At 43.3% G+C, this 24,089-nt stretch overlaps 3 protein-coding genes across 3 annotated transcripts; all 3 read right to left on the reverse strand.

Annotated features, from left to right (window-relative positions):
- Positions 1–788: 788 nt before the first annotated feature.
- On the reverse strand, positions 789–5,015 carry LOC134286691 (uncharacterized). The gene is made up of 3 exons (XM_062848342.1): positions 2,865–5,015; positions 1,244–2,754; positions 789–798 (listed from the first exon to the last, which is right to left on the reverse strand). The coding sequence occupies exons 1-3, from the start codon at positions 5,013–5,015 to the stop codon at positions 789–791; spliced, it is 3,672 nt and encodes a 1,223-aa protein (XP_062704326.1).
- Positions 5,016–5,143: 128 nt separating this feature from the next.
- On the reverse strand, positions 5,144–7,501 carry LOC115269893 (uncharacterized). Its single transcript, XM_062848343.1, has 2 exons — positions 5,939–7,501; positions 5,144–5,485 (listed from the first exon to the last, which is right to left on the reverse strand). Exons 1-2 carry the CDS (start codon positions 7,499–7,501, stop codon positions 5,144–5,146), a joined length of 1,905 nt encoding a protein of 634 aa, XP_062704327.1.
- A 5,617-nt stretch (positions 7,502–13,118) lies between these two features.
- Positions 13,119–19,584, reverse strand: LOC115269892 (uncharacterized). The gene is made up of 3 exons (XM_029878696.2): positions 18,869–19,584; positions 14,649–14,941; positions 13,119–13,785 (listed from the first exon to the last, which is right to left on the reverse strand). Exons 1-3 carry the CDS (start codon positions 19,398–19,400, stop codon positions 13,288–13,290), a joined length of 1,323 nt encoding a protein of 440 aa, XP_029734556.1. The 5' UTR covers positions 19,401–19,584; the 3' UTR covers positions 13,119–13,287.
- Between the last annotated feature and the right edge of the window lie 4,505 nt (positions 19,585–24,089).

The following is a 24,089-nucleotide window of genomic DNA, read 5'->3' on the forward strand; positions in this document are numbered from 1 at the left end:
CACCACTAAAAGCAGAAACCACTATGATAGTGAACACAATCAAATTCCAATTAGGTAACGATACCTAAATGTTGGGACCTGAACTGCTGTTGTACGCATAATTGTCCCATTTTATATGGGATTTCCATATAACATGGGACAATTGGGCGTAGAACGGCAGTAAATAGATTTCACCTTAATGGATCCTACCTAAATAAAGGTTTGAGTGTACGACACCGATTGATTCCGTTCTTTTTTGTTTTCATGCGACTTTGAGAACGATACACAGTAACATGTTGCCCAGCCAATTATCGCATACAGTCAGGTCACCCTTTTTGGGTACCTGGCAACTCTGTGCAATGTCAAGTGCAATTTTTAGTATTGACAAGGCAAACTTTTGATAATTAGTCAATGCAAACGAATTCCTACACTACAATGATGTATGGATGAAATGTTCGTAACACCCACAAGCAGTAACTTACTAAATTAGTCACGAAAAACAATGTAAATTTACATTACTTTTACATGAAAAATCGTAAATACAATATTTTTTCGTGATTTTTTAACGAAAATTGTTGAATAACTTTGAATTACGCAACTTAAACACCATAATGTCTTCGGCAAAGTTGTAGAGTTCTAACTAAAGGCTGGACTCGAAAATAATGATACACAAAGTGTTCCGCGAGGAGGGAGGTTAGGTATTGTCCTACTCGAGGTCGATTTTCTTTTAGCGAATTACAACAGTTTTGTTCTGCTATAACGTAGCTTTTGCTGCAAATTTAATTACGGATTAGTCTAAGTTCAATTCATTAGTTTAAGCTGTAAGTAAATTAGAAATAGTTCAAATTGCATGATAATGTTTAGTTCAATTTTCACCTTATGGGTTTGTCTAACTTTAACAAGTTTTACTATAACAATGGATATTTTACTGTATGACATCATCTGATCGACACATCCGTCTTCTCATCCGTCACTTTGCCCTGTCATCCTGACAAAGCTGTCAGCGGTCGTTTTGGCCGTCACGGTATCGTAACCAACAGTGCTGCCAGTACCAACACTCTCTCCCCCGTAACACTGGCCACCAGGTCCAGTTTTACCAGCATCTATCTCTAATACCGCCAGCCTAGCCACAGGCCTGCGCACAAGCCCCCTCGCAGTTTGTATCATAGCTTGCCGAATCCTCCCATCTGCCCCCTTGATTGCTTGCACTACTCGACCTCTTGTCCACTCATTCCTTCGTCCATCACCAACTACCAGCACTAACTGTCCTTCAGCTATAGGATCCACCTCGCTACACCACTTCGGTCGCTTAGTCAGCGTGGGTAGGTACTCCCTTATCCACCTTCTCCAGAATACGTCTAGCTGATGCTGCAGCTGATGCCACGACGATCTTAAAGCTTCGGCTGGATCTGTTGCTTCAGCTATCGGCTGCCGGACTCCGCTTGAGTTGCCGAGCAGGAAGTGGTTCGGTGTTATTGCCTCGTTTTCTTCCGACGTCACCGGCAGATAGGTTAGAGGTCGGCTGTTCACTATCGATTCGGCCTCCACCATAAAGGTGACCAACGCTTCGTCGTCCAGCTTGCGGCTGTTGTTGTACGCCGTCTCAGCAGCAACTTTGATGGAGCGAACCATCCGCTCCCATGCCCCGCCCATGTGCGGAGTGCCAGGCGGGTTATACACCCACTTGGTAGCAGTTCCCGTGAAAGTGACGGCTAGTTGCTCTACTTGCTCCTTCAACAGTCTAGCGGCACCCAGGAAATTTGTGCCGTTGTCCGAGTAGATTTCGGCCGGCGCTCCTCTGCGGCAAACGAACCGTCGGATACATTTGATGCAGGAGTCCGTGGTCAAGTTATGTGCCACTTCCACGTGCACCGCTCTTATCGTTAGGCACGTGAATACAGCAATCCAGCGTTTCGCGTTGCTCCTTCCGATCTTCACTGTCAGCGGTCCAAAGAAGTCCAGACCCGTGTACGTGAAGGGTTTTACAAAAGAGGCCATCCGAGCCAGCGGTAACGGTGCCATGCGAGGAATCTTCGGCGAACACTTGTAGACTCGACACCATTGACAAATCTTGGCCAAACAGCTTACCGCCGTACGGAGTCGTGGGACGTAGTATCGTTGACGGACTTCGTTCACTACTGTTTCGGTATTCCCATGACGATATTTACGGTGGTAGTGATCCAGCAGTAGAGTAGTCAGCGCATGTTTTCTTGGAAGGATAACTGGAAACTTTGCTTCCCTATCGACGTTTGGAGCCGCGCCGATTCTACTGTCCACTCGAAGAATGCCCTGATCGTCCAAGATTGGACAGAGTTGGAAAATGGCGCTGCTTTTCTCTAACGGTGTTTGCTCGGTCGCCGGTTTCGAACTGTTTCGTTGTAGGACCATCAATTCATCCGGAAAGCATTGCCATTGGGCGTCGCATATAAGCAAACTCTCTGCTTTTCGGAGTTCCTCGGAGGTCAAAGGACCTACGAACCGTTCGCGCCCAGCGATTTTCTGCTTCAGATTTTCAGCGAAACGATATACATAGGCGGCAGCGCGAACTGCTCTGGATAGCCGAGAAAAGCGGGTGATGTCTACCAGCTGTTCCGGGATCTGTATCGCTTTGTGCGCATAACATGGGCGAAGCTCATCTTCCGTGGGTGGCGTAGAAATACTTTGCGTGGGCCACTCTGCTTCGGGCTTCCGAAGATATGACGGATCCTTGAACCAGACACTGTTTGCGTTAAGATCCGGACCACTTCCCCACTTCGTCGCAATGTCCGCCGGATTCTGCTAGGAGGGAACCCAACGCCAAGTTCTGTGATCGTCAGTAGTTCTCCCATTCTACACGCGACGAACTGTTTATACCTTCGATGATCAGCTCGTAACCATGAAAGAACCGTTGCTGAATCGCTCCAAAACACCTTCCTGGTGATCCGCAGGGTATGATTCTCCTCGATGAACTTCGATAATCGTGCGCCAAGTACAGCGGCCAGCAATTCTAAGCGCGGAATCGATTGAGTCTTCAGCGGGGCCACCTTTGTTTTGGCTGCCACGAGTGCACATTCGGGAATTCCTTCATCGTTGATCGTCCGGAAATACGCAACCGCACAGTACGCCGACTCGCTGGCGTCTACAAACAGGTGTAGTTGTAGATTTTGATACCGTTCTTTGGTTGCACCTGAGAAGTAACAGCGAGGTATTTTGAGTCGACTAACAGCTTCGAACAGTTGGGTCCAATTTTTCCACCGTAGGTAAAGATCATCGTTGACCTTTTCGTCCCACTGTGCTCCCGTTCTCCACACTTCTTGCAGGAGAATCTTCCCGTGTACTACAAACAGGCTCAGGAATCCCAGTGGATCGAAAAGTGACATCAGACATTTCAGCATCTGCCTTTTTGTAGGGCGTTCGCCAGTCGTAACCAGACTGGAAATATCTGGTTTCATCACGGTCGAGAAGCTGAAGGCATCTTCCAGCGTCGACCACAAGAGTCCGAGAACTCGCTCATAGTCGCCTTGTTTGTCCGCTGCAAATCTCTTATCTTCTCCTGATTTGGTTTCACCTATAGCGGTCAGAACGTCGTTACTGTTTGACAGCCAGTTCCTCAACTCGAAACCGCCCTGTTCGTGGACATAACGCATTTCTTGGGACACCCTGATCGCCTCCTCCGTTGATTCGTAGCTTTCCAGGGAGTCGTCTACGTAATGGTTGTCCACTATGCCTTCGACTGCTCGGGGATACAGCTCTTGGAACTCCCTAGCGTTCTTGTTTTTAATGTGTTGAGCAGACGCAGGGGAACACGTTGAGCCGAATGTGGCGACATCCATGAGATACACGTCGGGATTGTCGGCGGGATTCATCCGCCACAGAAACCGCTGCGAGTGACGGTCCTCCTTACGTATAAAGATTTGGTGGAACATCTCTCGTATGTCGGAGGAGACGCCCACCTTGAACTGACGGAAGCGCACGAGAACACCAGGAAGTGATGTCAGCTGATCAGGACCCTTCAGCAGTACCGAATTCAGAGAAATCCCGTTTATGGCCGCTCTAGCATCCCAAATCATTCGGATCTTGCCTGGTTTTCGAGGATTTACTACCGCTCCTAGCGGCAAATACCATACTCGACGAATGTCGGCGCTAGCTAACTCCGCTTCTGTGGCACGATGCGCGTAGCCTTTCAGCTGATAGTCTTCCAGCTGACGTTGCAAAGCTTCTCGAAGATCCGGGTTCCGATCCATACGCTTTTCAAGACACTGTAAACGTCGAAGGGCCATGCTGTAGTTGTCTGGAAGCTCTACGTGGTCGAACTTCCATAATAGGCCGGTCTCGAAGTGATTGCCAACTCGGATCGTAGTTTCCTCCATTATTTGTTGAGCGCGCTTATCTGCCTCGGATACTAGGGGAACGACGGGCTGCATGATGACTTCCTCCGTAGTGAAGAAGTCCTTGACGAGATCATGTAGGGCTTGATCCGACGTACATCCGCAGGCATGGTAGTTGACTGATGATCTTTGGCCATCGCTTGCTGTCCCTCCATAGATGCACCACCCTAGCCTGGTTTTCGCAGCAACAGGTTCGCGCCGCAGTCCTTCACGCACTTTCCGCGGAACCATCAAGTCCAAGTTGTTAACTCCGATCAGCAGCTTCGGTACTGCCTTGGTGTAACTTCTAACTGGAAGACCCTTAAGGTGTTCAAATTGTTCGGACAGGCGATCATACGAGAGGGTTTGCATGGGCAACGACAACTCCTGAACAGTTTGAACTTCTTGTAGTGAGTACTTCTTTCCACCGGCGGATGAAATGGTCAGCGACATTTGCTGCGATCCTTGTTCGGTGCGTGTAACGTTCGCCGTCCACATCAGACACAATGGCATTGTTACTCCTTCGACTCCGAGCTCCTTGACCAGACTGTCCTCAACCAGCGTTAGAGAGGACCCATCGTCGAGGAACGCGAAAGTATCCACTGGCCCCTTGGGCCCGTGCAACGTCACAGGAAGAATTCTAAAGAGCAGCGACTGTGTCACCTGACGATGAGTGTGATTTTCTGCCATGTTCACCGACGGCTGTATCGGCGTATCGGTGTTGCTGCGATTCGAGTGTAGAAGCGGATGGTGGCGAAATCCACAACCATTTGTCCCACAGTTATTGGTTTTCCTACAGCTTCTTTTTCCATGCGAACTCAAGCAGTTTCGGCACAGTCCATTTGACTGGACACACTTCCAGCGTCCGTCCAAGGAAAGCGATTTGAAGGTGCGACAATCCTGGATACGATGACCGGCGTTCTTGCAGGCGGGACACGGCTTTGATTCATCGCGACTCGGCGGCGCATTGGTTCCGGAACTGGATGCTGGAATGCTGGATCACTATGATGGCTGTTAACACTTCCTCTCGACTTCGAATTGTTCTTCACGTAGGCACCTGGTCTTCCACTGCTGCTAGCGTACACTGTCACTTTACTCACTGCTTTCACTACACTGGACATGAAGAGGCCGAACGTTTTGAGATTGACCTCCGAGAATCCCTGGAGGTAAGAACCCCATTCCATTTGGAGATGTGGTGGCAGTTTGGCGACAAGTTCCGCGAGGAGGGAGGGGTTTGACAGGTGTGTGGCTTGTCCTGCAACCTCTAGGTGGTCGCAGAGGCTCTGAATGGACATTCCAAAATCAATAATGGTTTGGAATTTTTCAACTTTTGGTGAGGGAGCAGAACGCACCTTGTCTAAGAGTGCTGAAATCAGCAACTCTGGTCTACCGTAAAGCATGTGGAGTGTTTCCATAATGTGTGGCACTGACTCCGGCAATAGCAATCGGCTTTGAACTGCCTCATAGGCCGCGCCTTTCAGGCTTCGCTGAAGGCGGCAAAGATTTTCGGCACTGGAGTACCCACAAGCTAGTGTAGTGTTCATAAAACTGCTTATGAATACCGGCCAATCGGCAGGATTGCCAGAAAAGGGGGGCAAGTCGCGCGGCATTACTTGTCTGGCCGCTAACTGCGAGGGGGAGGGGACAAAAGTGGCTATATTTGCATTTAGCAATGGTGCTTGCGAAGGCGATAGAGCAATGCTACCAAATTGCTTCATTAGATGCTGAAGGTTGCCGGCGTTACTAGGCGGCTGAACATTTACTGGCAGAGGATTATTATCTGGCTTACCTGGTGGCTGAGGGAAAGATACTTCTCTATTAGGAGATTCGGGTTGCGGTGGCGGGGGCGGCAATGATGGAGGCGTAGCGGCCGCGAATGAAGACGCGACTGCCGGCGGGGCTGCCGCCAGATTTCCAACGGTTGGCGCAGGTCCCGACGGTTGTGCATGTTGGTACATCGGCTGGAATACAGGATACGTTGGTATACGATATGGTACCGCAGCAGGCGGTAGCGTCGACGTGGCGTGGAGCATCGGCGGCATGGGGGCGCCAACGTGATATGGGCCCAAATTCCCTTGTTGATGGTGCGAAACGATTGGACGTGGAATCTCTGGCATCCTCTGTTCAACCAAAGACTGCGGCGGGGCCTGTACATACGCCGAAGGAGGTCTGGCAAACGGCTGCTCGGTTGAGGGGTTCTCCGGTATAAAGTTCAACTGGTGCTGCGGGTTAGGCGGAAGCATCATAGCGGGAAACGAACTCGGATTCGACGTGAAGAATTTTGTTGAAACCGCATCTGGTATTGCGCACGCTGGCGCCGTGGAAGGCACTGTCGTCGAATCGGACACCACGGCTGGGGCCGGCGGAGGTTGTTTATATGCCTGCTCTGTGCAAGACATTTGTGCTGGAGTAGACTGCGCTAGAGGTACGGTTCCTGTCACCTTGTTGAAGACGGCCTGCCTGATTGGGTCTCCGTCCTGGGTCGGACCGGATATGAGGGCTCCTGTCGCTGGAGCCACTCCGAACGATCGTTGATTTGGCAACGAAGGATGCTTCAGCGGACTCTGTTGATTCCCACTATCTGGCTGCTGGACTTGGGCTGTGACGTAACTGCTAGCGGTGGCGGTAATTGGCTTCGGTTGGTTGGAAGGGGCTGGCGGCAACGACGGACGGCCTGTCTCCGTTGAAGTGGAAGGAATGATGGCGTCCTCCTTCTGCTCTGCGCAACTTTTCACCCAATTTGCAACCTTTGCGATGCTGGCTTGTTTACTCACTTTGCTGCGTTTGCTTCGAACACTTTCGCTCTCTTCATCTAGCTCCAGTTGGGATTCGAGCAGTTTGTACTTCTGCTCGACAAACTTCTGCTGGATTGCTTGGAGCTCATTAAGCTTCTCAAGCTGCAGATTGATTCTCGCGGACCGTCCGGATTGGTTCGAGCATCGGGATCCACGAGATGTCCGTGCGATGCTGCCCAGGTCATCCACCTGACACTTTGGGCAAGACCAAGAACGATCCTTAATCGAATCAGTTACTCCGGCGCACGAAAAGTGCCACCAAGTTTGGCAACCATCACACTGCACCATGTTTTCGTCGCCGTTCAGGCGATCGCACTGTACGCAGTCTGACCGATGTTCGTCGAGCGTGTGTGCGTGGTGCAGCGATTGGTCACCGGGCATCTCGGGAAGAGATTTAGATGGAATTGATTCCATATCTATCGACGCGTTAATCAACTGCTGTCGATTTATCAAAAGATTTGTTCCGCGAGGAGGGAGGTTAGGTATTGTCCTACTCGAGGTCGATTTTCTTTTAGCGAATTACAACAGTTTTGTTCTGCTATAACGTAGCTTTTGCTGCAAATTTATTTACGGATTAGTCTAAGTTCAATTCATTAGTTTAAGTTTACTCACATAAATCGGTCTGCAAGTGCGGAGAGGACAATTCTCCCGTAATCTTAGCGTTTTCTGTGATTCCTGCATGCGAACTTTCTGATTAGGTTAAGTTATAATGATAGAAATAGGTAACTTACAATTTTGCATGAAATCACTAACACTGTAGATAAGGAACAATCAATTTTAGGTAGGTAACAAATTTAGCTCGTAATTTAGCTGTAAGTAAATTAGAAATAGTTCAAATTGCATGATAATGTTTAGTTCAATTTTCACCTTATGGGTTTGTCTAACTTTAACAAGTTTCACTATAACAATGGATATTTTACTGTATGACATCATCTGATCGACACATCCGTCTTCTCATCCGTCACTTTGCCCTGTCATCCTGACAAAGCTGTCAGCGGTCGTTTTGGCCGTCACGGTATCGTAACCAACAGTGCTGCCAGTACCAACACTCTCTCCCCCGTAACACTGGCCACCAGGTCCAGTTTTACCAGCATCTATCTCTAATACCGCCAGCCTAGCCACAGGCCTGCGCACAAGCCCCCTCGCAGTTTGTATCATAGCTTGCCGAATCCTCCCATCTGCCCCCTTGATTGCTTGCACTACTCGACCTCGAGTAGGACAATACCTAACCTCCCTCCTCGCGGAACACAAAGAAAGATGTATAACTTTTGATTGCGTGCACAAAAATCGCTGATTTTTTTTACCAGGAATAGTACATTATGTATAACTAATGCCATAAAAATTTCATCAAAATCGGTTTAGTGTTGGCGGAGATATCGTCGAAACAGGAGACTTACCATTTGAGAATCTTGGGCAAACAAACACTTTAAAAAATATCACTTTTTTTTTACCTAAAACTGTAGAGCCAAAAATACTGAACCGATTTCAATGAAAATTTTTCTGTGCGGAAAGTATGTATGTAGAAGTATTGTGACAAAATTTTATTCAATTTGATCCAACCGTTAAAAAGTTATAGCCATATATGTAGCACTATGTCGCAATATGCAGATGTGGTTTTTGGTATAGTGACATTCAAACTGCTCTAACTTTTAAAATGTTCAACCAAAATGACTGCAATTTTCACTGAAAACAGTTTGAAACAACAGTTTTACACTGTCAAAGTTTCATAAAAATCGGGATAGTGTTGTCAATTCTACAGTCAAAATAGTGCACACTGATTTTAAAATGTTAAAAAGTGCCCAAAATTTGAAAAACCCGTTTTTTTTTATTTGATGTGTTAAAAAAAAGTACTGAACCTAGTACTCAACCGATTATAATAAAATTTTCACCACTTATTTTGCTTTACTTGGAGAACCTATAGTCGAATTTTCAGACGTTTTCATGAGCTAACAACAAAGTTATAGCCTAAACAAATTTTAAAATTGACGCCCAAAATTTCCAAAATCACATTTTATTGTCTCGACAATATTCGCGCCAATACTGAACCGATTTTAATGAAAGTTTAGGGTATTAACTACACATAATATGCTATTTTTGGTTAAAAAATCAGCTATTTTTGTGAACGCAATCAAAGGTTATACATTATTTAGTGTGTCTCATTTTTTTTCGAGTCCAGTTTTTATATCCTAACGGTATTTTCAGTACCTTTTCGGTGGAATTTTCCGGATATTGGAGTACATTTTCGCGAAAATGCTCGAAAAGCACAAATTCGATTTGATACAACCTTCATCAATTTGGCTCATTTTTGGACTGAAGACTTGTTTTTGGTTGTGGATTGATAATTTGAAGTGACACGGGTATGAACAAAAAGTGAACAGGTTTACTGTGTATGTATATAAGGGGCTGTCCATAAACCACGTGGTCATGAGGGAGGGGGGGGGGGTTCAGCCAATGAGCATTTTGTATGGACTAATAAAAAATTTTGTATGGACTAATGACCACGCGGGGGGAGAAAATGTTAAGAAAATCAACTAAAGAGTAAGAACATTGAGAAATTAGTGGTTTTTATGAGCTGAAAAGAAAACCAACACAATCGAATTGAAACCAATCTACAGTGCGGCACTGAAGCACTAAGCTTGAACACTAAGCTGAACAGTTGTCAAACCAACACAGCTTGGCAAGACAAAAGTCCTAGGGGTCTCCCTAGGAACGTATATGGCAGATCACTTAACAGGTTGTGCTCTTGCTTCAATAGAGCACTGCATGAAATCCTCTTCTTCTCCCTCACTCTTACAGAAATTTTGTAAACAACAAGGCCAAGAAACGTCAAAATCCCATATAAAATCAAAACAATGCAGTGCCCTATTGCAGTATTTTATTTAAGTGCAAATGTGTTTCTTAAATACCTTTAAGTTTTCCGCTGTCATTGTTTACATGCGTGGTAAAAGTTGTGCAATTTTTCAAGTGTTAAGTGTTTATTTTTTTTAGAATAGTGAAACAATTTGTTGGACTATTGTCAGCATCATAATTGATGGCTCCAGAGCTTTTGTATTGCACTGTCTGCATTTGTTTAGTCTTTTCATCGACCACTTCGCCAACATATCGTAATGGATAATGTTTAACGACTAACACTTCAAAAACAATCATTGTAAATTCAGTTTTATCTTAATCCTATGTCCAAGGTTCATAAAACATGGATAAAAGGCTTAGTCTTAGCTTTCATTTATTTGGATTTGTATTAGGTATATAAATTGCTACTGAATACATCACCTTTTTCATGATTTTGAAGCCCTTCGGTAAAACTTTATCGATTCAGCAAAAGGCGTTATTTTTGTTCCGCCTAGCCGTCAAAACTAGTGCTGTGCTACTCTGACAAGCTGACTCATATCCATTATTACCTCTATTGGATTTTTTATTTAATCCATTCTTTTCGACGTCATACCTAGTTAGAATCACTCGCTGTAGATTTACGACGCTGTTTGCGACAAATTTTTTTACTACCATGTCGATAAATGAATAAGTATTTATAATTTTCAAGTGTAAAACAAATAACATGCTTACTTATATTTCAACAACAAATAATTTCTTTTAGAAATAACCAATCTGCCCGCCGTGCAGAATCCTCAAGCGTTGGCAAGATTCTCATTGATTCCGGGATTGAACTAGTTATTATGGAAATTGAGATGGATTGCGGCTTCACTATTGTACCCAAGACAACTGAGTTCCGTGCTGATGCAATTCACGGACCACAATCTCAACTACAACATGTCACTACGAAACCACATGGGCCTGGACTACCTAACCTCAAAGCCTGCAATTAATCAATTCAGGCCAAACATTTCAATAGGTCCCATCTGCATTTGAGAGGCTCTCTTTGTTCACTTTCTCTTTCAATTATTGCAATGTAATGGTCAGGGTTGAAAAAGTCAACTTCATTTTACTGACATTGCAGTGAAATGAGGTTATATTAAATTCGTTCACATGCGCTTGGCAATACATGAGAAATAACCTGGTCTCGTCTTCATGGCACCATTATGGGTTCATTTTCCTGTTTCTGTTTTTCATGTTCTTTCGCACACTCATTCGTCAATCGACCTCGCTGAAAATAAACTAATAAACATTCAGGTTCATTGTGATGCATTGACCAAGATTAAAAACAAAAATTCATTCCGCAAAATGTCATTCAAATGAACCTCACTTTCTAATAGACGAGTGCACTGCTCGCGGAAAGTTCACTCGGGCCGCGAATTTTGACACCACAGCGGGGTCGACTCTCAACAACTTCTACCCAGCTGAAAATTTATTTAATTTATTGCATCTAGTTTTCGCGATAAAGTTGTAAAAATATGGGCTAGGGCATTAACTACATGCATAAGCATCAGTCTAAAAGAAAATTCATATAAGAAATCGAAGAAAAAAATTATTAGCGCATTTTGGTGATGCATCTCTGAGTAGAAGTTGTTGAGAGTCGACCCCGCTGTGCTGTCAAAAAATTTCAGGCTCGATGAACTCAATGTTCATCGGTGCACTCGTCTATAGGGGAAAATAAAAAAAAAGAAGACGCAATAACGACAACAACAACTTTGTTTTGAACAACAGTCCAGTTGATTAGTTCGGAAAGGATTAGCTCAGACTGCAGACTATAATTTGGTAGTAATTATTTGAAACGCTGGTTCAAGTTTTGTATAAAGTTTAATATCTGGAACTAACGGTACGTTTAGTGAAGTGTAATCATTTTTGAAGCATAATCCGAAGATTAAATGGGTCACAAGTACACGATGGAGCGCAAGGCATTATAGCTACAGAAATAGATTTCTGACCGGTGTGCGACTTTGCGGCGACAATGCTTTGCTTGGTAATCACCAGGATAGTAATATTTAATGTTAGTGAAAAGTATAGACGTCGCATCTTTCAAGTCAGTTAAAGGCCGAAATCAGTGTTGGCTAGGCTCAGGCAGGTTCGTGTTTCCAATATCGGATATCTCCGGTACAGAACAAAATTGTTTCATCGGTCAATCCTAATCTGTCAGATTCGAATTGAACTGAGACATACAATCATCAATTATACCCTATAATTGTTATCTATTTTTTATTTCAGATATTATGCATCATCAAGATTTGTTTTACATAGAACGAGATGGTAAAAATGACGAGTAAATTCGCTTAAACGGCGTGCTACATGAAGGCTTAATGCTAACCAGCGAATCAAGAGGAATTCAAACCACAACATAAATCTACTTCATTGAGAAGCTCCTATTTAGGAGAAATTATGGATTCGTTAGTTTCCTAACCTATGATGCTACTTGTAATCGCATACCAGTCCCATCATATCTGGCTTACCTATTCATATTGGACTGTAATGTGCTTATAGGCCAACTTAATAGTTGTGATCTATTTTTCTCTCTTGCGATACCAGGTTAAAAACTATCAAAGCCATCATATCTTAGCGCGGAAACTGTTCTCCATGCTTTCGGCTATTGTATTTATTCTTAGAGAAAGCTTTCCGTTTCACGATATCATTCACAGTAAAATTTCGTGTAGTAGTCTGACGTATTTGTGTGAAAAATGATTAGGAGAAGGGTCGTGAATGAGATGGAACAATTTGAAATTAAATTTTGAGGATAACGTTTCTATTAAACGATGTTTACAGTAAAAGCTAGTGTACAAATCTATCTATCTATATAACAATAAAATGCTGTCTGTCAGATCTTTATGGAAACGAAAACTACTGGACCGTTCAGCATACGTGGCTTTTTGGGTCGAGGAAGGTTTTTAGAATGGCATGAAAACCCTTCCCTTCTGGAAAGGTGTTAAAAACACAGTAAGCAAGTAGGGTCTTGTACCATTTGGCCAGGTGTACCTATTTTGGGCACTTGCCGTTATAACAAAGTCAATATCAAACCGATTGATTTGAAATTTTGTATAGAGTTAGGCACGTACAGTATCTTACCCTGAATAAAAATTCAAATCAATCGGTTTGATATTGACTTAGTTATAACGGCAAGTGCCCAAAATAGGTACACCTGGTCAAATGGTACAATACCCTAGTACGGCGTTTGTCGGGACAGCTAGTATTCAAATAAAAATATCTACAAGAATATTATGAAAACATCGTGTCTTTGAAGTTTTATTTATTGAAATATACATGAGTAACAAAAAATCAATCAATCATAAGGCAGCCTGATTTCGCTCGACTTCCTTCCAGTTGTATGCCGTCGCAATAGCTTGCGGGAACAGGGCTTTGTTCAACTTAACCAACAGTATATTGGTCAAGGTGTCCTCTGCTAGTTGGGTGCGAAGGTTGCTCAGCACAAGTCCCAGAACGCTGAATGCCCTTTCAACCGACACCTGGTTGGAAGGTGTCGATAACACGACCATGGCCACCGCGTACAGCTCTGGGTGCGTTGTTTTTCTACGCAGCCAGTGATCCCATACGTTATAATTATAATTTTGCCGTGGTTCCAAATCAAGCGACTGAAGCTGCTGCAGAAATTTCGTTTCGCTTGGCTCACCATCCATGTTAACGGAACCTCCGAACATCTCTGTCAAATATTCATCAAAGTCGTCGTTGTTTTCGGATCCCGTCAGCGATTCGTTTCCGATGTTGGATCCTGATGCTGGCGTTTGTAGTTGACGGATTCGCTGCCACGTCTCATTGATGTACCCCTAAGAGTGGAACAAAAAAAGCATATGAAGTTTAAGTGCAAAACGATAGGCTGCACGTCATCAGTCATTCTCCTCACTAATTTCAAGATGAAAATATTAGATTAGGGTCTTATACCATTTAGGAAGGTGTACCTATTTTGGGCATTTGCCGCTATAACTAAGTAAATTTCAAACCGATCGATTTGACATTTTGTATAGAGTTAGGCACGTACAGTATCTAACTCTAAACAAAAACTCAAATCAATCGGTTTGAAATTGGCTAAGTTATAGCGGCAAGTGCCCAAAATAGGTACACTTGCCCAAATGGTACAATACCCTATATATGTATCAATGTAATTACAAAATTCTCGTGTCATGTAGATTATGAGGACAGTTGAGCAGGAGCTCAGGAGATTAGGCACTTTTCGCGTATCAATTATATGTGTATATTCCATTTGATTTAGTTTTAAGTACACGATGAGAAGCGCTAATCCATTTTTATTTTAAGACACGGACATGTTCAATGCGTCCAGTGAGCTTTTCGCTCTTAGAAGGAAGCACGACACTAATTTATTTTATTTAACCTTCGGATTGACGTGGTTTGAGCAACATCAATTCAACTTGTGGGCGTGTTGTATACATCATAACAGCGCGACTACTGAAGGTTTGCTACCTAAATGAGAATCTTCAAATTCGTAAAGAGAATGCTAAACTTTAAGATTTTTCAACCTCATTCTTTTTTTTTAACGATTCTTTTTTCAAACGTAAACCGTTCGCATTTCCGTTTATGCCAGCAAAATCAGACGTAGATTCGGACGATTCAAATACGTTCGAAAATGAATATGTCAATAAACAGGAATGAGGGTGTTCAAGTAAATTTTTACCTGTATCTCAACTTTCTTCTTCGAACCGCGATAGTTGAATCGCGGATCAAGGAAAAGCGATATTTTGAAGGCCCTTGATCCTCGAAGATTTGCCAGTCTTGTTGTCAGCGAATTCAACAGTCCAGGAACAAATGGATTGTTCTGCATCTTCCGAACCTCACTGATTGCCATCAGCCAAAACATGTAAAAGTCAGGCAAAGATACATGCTCAGCCTGCATTTTCTTCGTACAAATGTACAAGGGCTTGAATGCTTCATAATAGTTGTCAATGAAGTTCCAGTGGTCAGTAAGATCTGCAAGTAATAAAAATACTAATTAGAATTATTTTAAGCCTAATTTATAATAGTCTAGGTATAGGGGAAAAAAGGAAGAATTCCCGGACGGACTTTTGGAAGAATTCCCGGAGGAAGTCTTGGAAGAATTCCCGGAGGAAGTCTTGGAAGAATTCCCGGAGGAAGTCTTGGAAGAATTCCCGGAAGAACTCTTGGAAGAATTCCCGGAGGAAATCTTGGAAGAATTCCCGGAGGAACTCTTGGAAGAATTCCCGGAGGAACCCCTTGAAGAATTCCCGGTGAAATTCCTGGAAGAATTCCCGGAGGGAATTTTGGAAGAATTCCCGGAGGAAGTCTTGGAAGAATTCCCGGAAGAACTCTTGGAAGAATTCCCGGAGGAACTCTTGGAAGAATTCCCGGAGGAACTCTTGGAAGAATTCCCGGAGGAACTCTTTAAAGAATTCCCGGAGGAACTCTTGGAAGAATTCCCGAAGGAACTCTTTAAAGAATTCCCGGAGGAACTCTTGGAAGAATTCCCGGAGGAACCCCTTGAAGAATTCCCGGTGAAATTCCTGGAAGAATTCCCGGAGGGACTTTTGGAAGAATTCCCGGAGGAAGTCTTGGAAGAATTCCCGGAGGAAGTCTTGGAAGAATTCCCGGAAGAACTCTTGGAAGAATTCCCGGAGGAACTCTTGGAAGAATTCCCGGAGGAACTCTTTAAAGAATTCCCGGAGGAACTCTTGGAATAATTCCCGGAGGAACTCTTGGAAGAATTCCCGGAGGAACTCTTGGAAGAATTCCCAGAGGAACTCCTGGAAGAATTCCCGGATGAACCCCTTGAAGAATTCCCGGTGGAATTCCTGGAAGAATTCCCGGAGGGACTTTTGGAAGAATTCCCGGAGGAAGTCTTGGAAGAATTCCCGGAGGAAGTCATGGAAGAATTCCCGGAGGAAATCTTTGAAGAATTCCAGGAGGAAGTCTTGGAAGAATTCCCGGAGGAAGTCTTGGAAGAATTCCCGGAAGAACTCTTGAAAGAATTCCCGGAGGAACTCTTGGAAGAATTCCCGGAGGAACTCTTGGAAGAATTCCCGGAGGAACTCTTGAAAGAATTCCCGGAGGAACTCTTGGAAGAATTCCCGGAAAAACTCTTGGAAGAATTCCCGGAGGAATTCTTGGAAGTATTTCCGGAGAAACTCTTGAAAGAATTCCCAGAGAAATCCTTGGAAGAATTCCCGGAGGAAATCTTGGAAGAATTCCCGGAGAAACACTTGGAAGAATTAACGGAGAAACACTTGGAAGAAGTCCCAGAGGAACCCCTTCAAAAATTCCCGGTGGAACTCTAGGAAGAATTCCCTGAAGAACTCTTGAAAGGATTCCCGGAGGAACTCTTGGAAAAAATCCCTGAGGAACTCTTGCAAAAATTCCCGAAGGAACTCTTGAAAGGATTCCCGGAGGAACTCCTTGAAGAATTCCCGGTGAAACTCCTGGAATAAATCTCAGAGGAACTCTTGGAAGAATTGCCGGAGAAATTCTTGGAGAAATTCCCGGAGGAACTCTTGGAAGAAATCCCGGAGAAACACTTGGAAGAATTCCCGGAGGAACTCCTTCAAGAATTCCCGGTGGTATTGTAGGAAGAATTCCATGAAGAACTCTTGGAAGGATTCCCAGAGGAACTCTTGGAAGAATTCCCTGAGGAACTCCTTAAAGAATTCCAGGTTAAACTCCTGGAAAAAGTCCCTGAGGAACTCTTGGAAAAATTCCCGGAGGAACTCTTGCAAAAATTCCCGAAGGAACTCTTGAAAGGATTCCCGGAGGAACTCCTTGAAGAATTCCCGGTGAAACTCCTGGAATAAATCTCAGAGGAACTCTTGGAAGAATTGCCGGAGAAATTCTTGGAGAAATTCCCGGAGGAACTCTTGGAAGAAATCCCGGAGAAACACTTGGAAGAATTCCCGGAGGAACTCCTTCAAGAATTCCCGGTGGTATTGTAGGAAGAATTCCATGAAGAACTCTTGGAAGGATTCCCAGAGGAACTCTTGGAAGAATTCCCTGAGGAACTCCTTAAAGAATTCCAGGTTAAACTCCTGGAAAAAGTCCCTGAGGAACTCTTGGAAAAATTCCCGGAGGAACTCTTGAAAGAATTCCCGGAGGAACACTAGAAAAGATTCCCAGAGAAACTCCTGGAAGAATTCCTGGACTTTTGGAAGAATCCCCGGAGGAAGTCTTGGAAGAATTCCCGGAGGAACTCTTGGAAGAATTCCCGGAGAAACTCCTGGAAGAATTCCCGGAGGAATTCTTGGAAGTATTTCCGGAGAAACTCTTGGAAGAATTCCCAGAGAAATCCTTGGAAGAATTCCGGGAGGAACTCTTGGAAGAATTCCCGGAGAAACACTTGGAAGAATTCCCGGAGGAACCCCTTCAAAAATTCCCGGTGGAACTCTAGGAAGAATTCCCTGAAGAACTCTTGAAAGGATTCCCGGAGGAACTCTTAGAAAAAATCCCTGAGAAACTCTTGCAATAATTCCCGAAGGAACTCTTGAAAGGATTCCCGGAGGAACTCCTTGAAGAATTCCCGGTGAAACTCCTGGAAGAAATCTCGGAGGAACTCTTGGAAGAATTGCCGGAGAAATTCTTGGAGAAATTCCCGGAGGAATTTTTGGAAGAAATCCCGGAGAAACACTTGGAAGAATTCCCGGAGGAACTCCTTCAAGAATTCACGGTGGTATTGTAGGAAGAATTCCGGGAAGAACTCTTGGAAGGATTCCCAGAGGAACTCTTGGAAGAATTCCCTGAGGAACTCCTTAATGAATTCCTGGTGAAACTCCTAGAAGAAGTCCCTGAGGAACTCTTGGAAAAAATCCCGGAGGAAGTCTTGGAAGAATTCCCGGAGGAACTCTTGGAAAAATACCCGGAGGAACTCTACAAAGGATTCCCAGAGAAACTCCTCGAAGAATCTAATATATCGAGAAACTATTGGATACAATCGTGAAGGATTTTTTAGAAGAATTCCCTGAAGAACTCTTGGAAGAATTCACGAAGGAGTTCTCGTAGGAATTCCTGGAAAAATTCTCGGAGAAACTCTGGGAAGATTTCCTGGAATAATTTCTGAAGAAATTCCTGGAGGAATCTCAAATGAATTCATGAGAAAAAATCCCGGAGGAACTCCTGGAGCAACTCTTAAAAGAATTCCGGGATAAACTCTTGGAAGTATTCTCAGGTACAATTCCCGAAGAAAATCTTGGTAAAATTTTCAGATAAATTCCAGAAATAATTCCCGGAGGAAATCCTGGAAAAATACCGGGAATAACTCTTGAAAGAATTCTCGGGGAAACTCTTGGAAAAATTCTCGGAGGAACACCTGAAATAATTCCCGGAGAAACATCTGGTAGAATTCCCGAAGAAAATCTTGAAATAATTCTCAGAGGTATTTGTGGAATTCCTGGAGAAGTTCTTGAAGTAACTTTTAGGAAGAATTCTCGAAGTAACTCCTGGAAAAAATCCCGGAGAAACTTCTGGGGAAGTATTTCCAGAGAATCGCCTGGAAGAATCTGGAGTTTGTCTTTTGTTATACTGTTATACTCAAAAAGAATCGATCCTACCGTTCTAAGTCTAATCCACTAGACAAACAAGACACTCGGACTATCAATTTCATAGTTAAATCTGGAGCTCGATTTGAATAGGTCGTATGTGCTTTCGTCGATATAAAAATCGATCATTTGGATTCGCTTCTTATAGCGGAAACTGTTGAATTTCAACAAAATTAATACATATGGACGATTCCTTACAAAACCGGCTTTCGGTTTTATCATTAAAAGCCATCGAAATATCATCCATATTGCTACTATTGCTAAAATAAACTGATCGATTTTAATATCGACGAAAGGACATACGACCTATTCAAATCGAGTTCCAGAAATATTAAATTCAACAATCAAATTGTGTACTTACCAAGCTCAGGAAACTGAGCAGCCAGTTGCTCGAAAAATGGTCTTTGAATCTTGAAAGACTGGACCATTTCGAAGATACCGCACCATCTGGTCTGGTTCCAAATTGGAGGGTGTGAAGCATTATGGTGATCAAAGTTCGTTTGATATCGAACGTTTTTGGTCTTCCTCGCCAGCTCCGTAAGGCTTTTCACTTCATCGTGCGACCTATTTACCGTATCGAGGATCGCTAACTGCAGAGTGTGCACCGAGCACCTCACGAGGTTGATTCGCTCGTGGAATTCGACACACAACTCTGCAGTTATATCTCGCCCTGGTGTTCCGGTTTCATCATCCTTGATGTCCTCTTCCTCAATTTTCTCTATTAATGTCTGCTCCAATTCCTGCCTTAATTTGTTAACGGCGGCCACCATGTTCGCTCCGTTATCCACCGTGACTGAGAAAATGTTTTCTATTGGTACATTGTACTCAGCCAAAGTGTCCAATATTTTTGATTTGAGAAAAGCAGCGGTTTGGCTTTCCTTTACCTCGACCATTCCTGTGAATGTATGAGAATTTGAGATATAACTTATAGATTGATGTAGGAAATATTAGAGTGGTTCAAGCAATCGTTTTTACTCCACATCGCATTTCATTTTTAATTAGATTTAACAGTGCACATAACCGCATATCAGTAACATTCGACAAAAGTAGACATTGTAAAAGTTGGATTACCGTTTGTATAATATCTAAAGAAACAATGAAGGCATTGCCTGTATTCGCATATTAGTCCCATCTCATCTGACTTTCCAATTCATATGGGACAGTTAAGCGAATATAGGCAGTGCAATATGCTTTTAAAAAATAAAACTAATGGGTAACTGTATTTAGTATTATACATTGATATAAGATTTTCAAACTGATCAACATAACAGGTGCTTCCGCAGTCCGTTCGCGGGGGTTGCTTAAATGGAACCCAACTAATCTGTGACAATCGATTCAAATAAGATTTGTACGAGATTCGATAGACACGTAGCGTATGGATGGCGAGCTGGATATCGTGAATCAAAAGTTGCAGATAACGCAGTGCTGATGCAAAGCACAGTTCTCAACTGCAATTTCTCTGTGTCCTATTGTAGTAGATAATGCTGAGCAGATTCACATTATGTCTCCGGAAAATGCACTCCATGCTTCAACCAGGACCTCCTTCTTAAGCTAACTCCCACTCAGCTTACGCAACAGTTGCCAACAAATTGGTTTCCGCTTTTGACATTCTGCTTCAGGTTTTCTTCTGCTTCTCTTGACATTCCCAGATGTTAATCATAAGATTTGTCATCAGGTGTTCTTATATCGGTATCCTCCTTGTCTAATACAATCCAAATTGAACATGTACCGGAACAGTATCGGGGTTTCTTCTCCGCAGTTGTTGACGTCCACTGAATGATCTTATGCAACTTGAAACAGTAATGTGCGGATGGGTGCCTGCAAGTAAATATAGGTACCTTTTTGAAATAGGTCAAATTATAACAAAGCAAGAAACTCACCTACAACATGTAGGGTAATTCGCTAATTGTTGAACACTACCCAAATGTTGAACAGTTTCCGAATATTTTATTATAAACCTTACTTAAGTAATTTTCATCGAACGTATACTTATGATGTAGATGCATATACATGTGGGTAACGATATTGCTCTAATTAAATTACAAAATTATACATATTTTACGTCAAAAAAATTTATTGAAAATTTTATACCGCTGATGACACGAAAACTGCACAATTCTTAGAATTAATTTTAAGAAATTGCTGTTACGAAATAAGCTTTGCGGGCAAATCGACCACAAATATCAAAGGCACACCATATTTACAAGACATGGAAGGATGTCATTAACAGTTTACCATTGTTTAAAATCACATTTTCGTTGTAATTTAATTTGGAAAAATATTTTTCTTATCACACTATCATTATGCATCCATGATCCAATTGTTGAACACTGGCATAACCTACGATGTTAGGACCATGACTGCTAGAATTTTTTTCACTTTACCTAACCGTGCAATGCATGGGGTTTCAAGGGCGTTCCAGGGATGTTCTAGGGGTGTTCCAGTGGGATTCAGAAAGATTCCAGTGGTTTTCAATGAGTTTCAAGGGCGTTCCAGAGGTTTTCAAGAGGAATTCAGAGTGTTAAGGGGGTCCAAGGAGTATTTCAAGGCGTTCCAGGAGACTCAGGAGCAACCCGCGGGTTTTCAAGGGATTTCAGGGTCGTTCCATGTGTGTTCTTAGGGTTGAGTGGGTCCCATGGGTTTCCAGGAGAGTTTCAGGGGCTTTTAAAGACAAATCTTTTCAGCCATTTTTGCATCTAGTCATGTTTAAAACGATTTCAGTCCACTAGAGCTCTCTTCAAATGTGCGATTCCTTGTCATTTAAATGAATTGTCACTAGCTCGGAATAGCTGGGAACAAAACACGAAAAACCCGGAAAAAAGTCCGCCAGAGTGAAAAAATGTCGGATGTCGGATCAAAGTCGGGTCAAATTTTATCAAATGTTGGACCACTGTTGGACCCACATCGGGTAACTATCGTGTCTATGTTGGGTTTGGTGGCCAAAATAAAAATAGGTGAATGATAGGTTGATGTCGGGTTATACGTCATCAATTACGAACAAAGCTTCAACCGTTCAACAATTGGCGAGAACCGTCCAACATTAGGATGAGCTAGCTTAAGGAAGCGTTCAACATTTGGGTTACAGACTTCCCATACAAATGTTCTATTTTCTCTTAGAAAATGGAATTTAAGGGAATAAAAATTCAATGGGCAGTATAAGGGATAAGTAGATCTAGACGTTCACTGGATATTTTTCAACTAAAGTGGAATTATGCACGGAAAAACAAACGAAAACCAAAATGCCAGTACTAACCGTTCAACAATTGGCGAATTACCCTATTTCTTTTTCGGATCGAGTCTGGGTTCGCCGCCACACCAGACAAAATAATCATCCCCGATGGAAAGCAGGTTTTCCCACTGGCAAACGTGTCGATGAACTCTGTTTCGGTGAGCGTTCCGGGTGTTCCTGGTGCGACTTAATTCACGAGGTTTCGCGTGCTGGAAAAGCTTGACCAACAAACAACAACACACCTGCAGCTGCAGCATCGCACGAAATATTTTTGTTTTCCACTTTGCCATAGGTTGCTTTTTATGGAATGTTTTCTCTGTCTGCGCTTTCGGTCGAGAAACGTCAAAACCCAGGAGTCAAAACGGTTAATGTAACTCGCTTAACATTTCAAAAGGACTTATTTTTGAAATGTATTGAAAATTTAATGAAAAGTAATTTAATTCACAATAGGCCATACGAATAAAACAGAGTAAATACTATTTTATCATATATACCTGTACGGCTGTACGGCTTAGCATAGATTTAGTAAAGATATTTACTCATCTTTGTTCATATGATAAATATAATGAAATTTATACATTTTCACCATTTCACAAGAAGGTCTATATGGATTTGAAAGTTAAAAATATTACTGAGCCAAGTATGTTAGAGTATTATTTGGCTCTGGTGCTCCTGGGCCAATCTTTCAGCTACAAATTGAATTTGAATGTAGTGATCAGCAAAGTTGTAACTGATAGAGTTGCTTATGAAGGATACCAGGGTTCAACTAACTAACATATACATTTGAAAGCAAAATCCCGTTTTCATAGTAATACCTATATAAATTTTGGAGGGCTTGTTCAGTCTGAATCTTCAACCAAAACAGCTAAAATGTTGGGAGAAGGTATAGAGCCTGTTGACAAATCGAATAGGGCCCATATGCGGTAAACGTACGAGTATTGAGCATGACCATGCTGAGTGTGGAGCGTTCGACTTCCGCTCAATCCAGGAACTTTTCGTAAAGGTATCAAATATCACGCATTATGAAGATCAGGCAAGCGAGTCAGAGGGGGAAAACGATTTCCCGCATGATGGAGAAGAAGCTGTGAAGATGGAAGACTCCATGGTTGTTTGTCCAGATAAATTGAAATCCTCTTCCCGGCTTCGAGTGATGCAGTTTAACAGGCGTGTGCAACGATATCAAGATTGGCAAGGCGTAGCAGCCGGTAACACACCAAAGGAAGGAATACGACGTCGACGTGTTCACCAATCGAGCGATGGTTTCCTCTAGAAAAGTGCTGATAGGCAGCTGCTTGAATTTTGGAGGGCTACTGCAAACTCGACCGTGGCGTATGCTATCGGAGAGGAGCCTATGACCTGTCTAAAGGTGTCAAGAGGGGGTGCTGAAGATCAAGTAGGTATTGGTGATCCCGGCTTGGTTTGACACATAGTTTTTTCACTTCACTTCTTGTTAAACCTCCAACTTGATCCTTACGTATATCGAGATTCCCAATAGTATCCGACACTTGAAAGATTTTGGTACACTGAATCCAAATGCATGCAAGATTTGATGGTCGCATGATATGCACATGCAAAGGGTAATTGATAGAGGAAGCTCTCAGTTATTCTCCGTGCAGCTGAAACCCGGAATTTTCGACTAGCGAAGTTGGATTTTTCTCCAAATCCGTGCGTCGGACATAACTTCGGAAGTAGTGCGCTGTATAGCGGACCAGGTTTACTATACAGCGCACCACTTCCGAAGTTAGGTCCGACGCACGGATTTGGAGAAAAATCCAAGTTCGCTAGTCGAAAACTCCGATTTTCAACTAAATTGAGAATAAGAACTGTTGAACGGGGAAACGCACGTGTCAAAAAGAAGAAGTGACGTGGAGTGAAAGCCACTTCATGAACCGCCCTTATGATCAAGTTTGCTACAGCATATTTTATAGTTTGTATCAATACACTTACCGAGAGTACGAATTACAACCTTTTCTCCGTGGGCATACTGAACATTTATCCCAAGGATGTGTCGGTTGTGGCAGGATGCCGAATCCACCTTTAGACAGATCAGCTTTCCCTGCATTTCGTCCTTCAGAATTGCTTTCACTCGCTGTGACATAATACGTAGATGTCCTTTGATGGTCTCACGGTTCAAAGTGCATCCAACCGCTTGGCAGATGGGTTCAAGTAGCAGGCGGAAGCCATCCCACTCAAAGCATGAGAGTGGTAGCCCATGCTCGGTCACCAACCTCACGACTGCTTCGATAAGGAGCTGCAAATCGATAGCAATAGGGCGCTTTGCGATGGTGCGTGGCTTCTTAGGAGGAGGCACGAATTCCTTCAGCAAGCCATGGGTATTCGCGAGTTCACTGTG

The sequence above is a fragment of the Aedes albopictus genome, chromosome 2, assembly GCF_035046485.1.
Source record: "Aedes albopictus strain Foshan chromosome 2, AalbF5, whole genome shotgun sequence".
NCBI lineage: Eukaryota > Metazoa > Arthropoda > Insecta > Diptera > Culicidae > Aedes > Aedes albopictus.

Coding starts and splice junctions, on each gene's coding strand:
- LOC115269893 (XM_062848343.1), bottom strand. CDS start 7,501: ATGCCCGGTGACCAATCGCTGCACCACGCACACACGCTCGACGAACAT. Junction 5,486..5,938: donor CGCAGTTAGCGGCCAGACAA/GTAATGCCGCGC, acceptor TCTTACCTCCAG/GGATTCTCGGAGGTCAATCT.
- LOC134286691 (XM_062848342.1), bottom strand. CDS start 5,015: ATGGCAGAAAATCACACTCATCGTCAGGTGACACAGTCGCTGCTCTTT. Junction 2,755..2,864: donor TTTGGAGCGATTCAGCAACG/GTTCTTTCATGG, acceptor CCCTCCTAGCAG/AATCCGGCGGACATTGCGAC.
- LOC115269892 (XM_029878696.2), bottom strand. CDS start 19,400: ATGGTCGAGGTAAAGGAAAGCCAAACCGCTGCTTTTCTCAAATCAAAA. Junction 14,942..18,868: donor TGCTCAGTTTCCTGAGCTTG/GTAAGTACACAA, acceptor TATTACTTGCAG/ATCTTACTGACCACTGGAAC. Junction 13,786..14,648: donor AGAAGAAAGTTGAGATACAG/GTAAAAATTTAC, acceptor TTCCACTCTTAG/GGGTACATCAATGAGACGTG.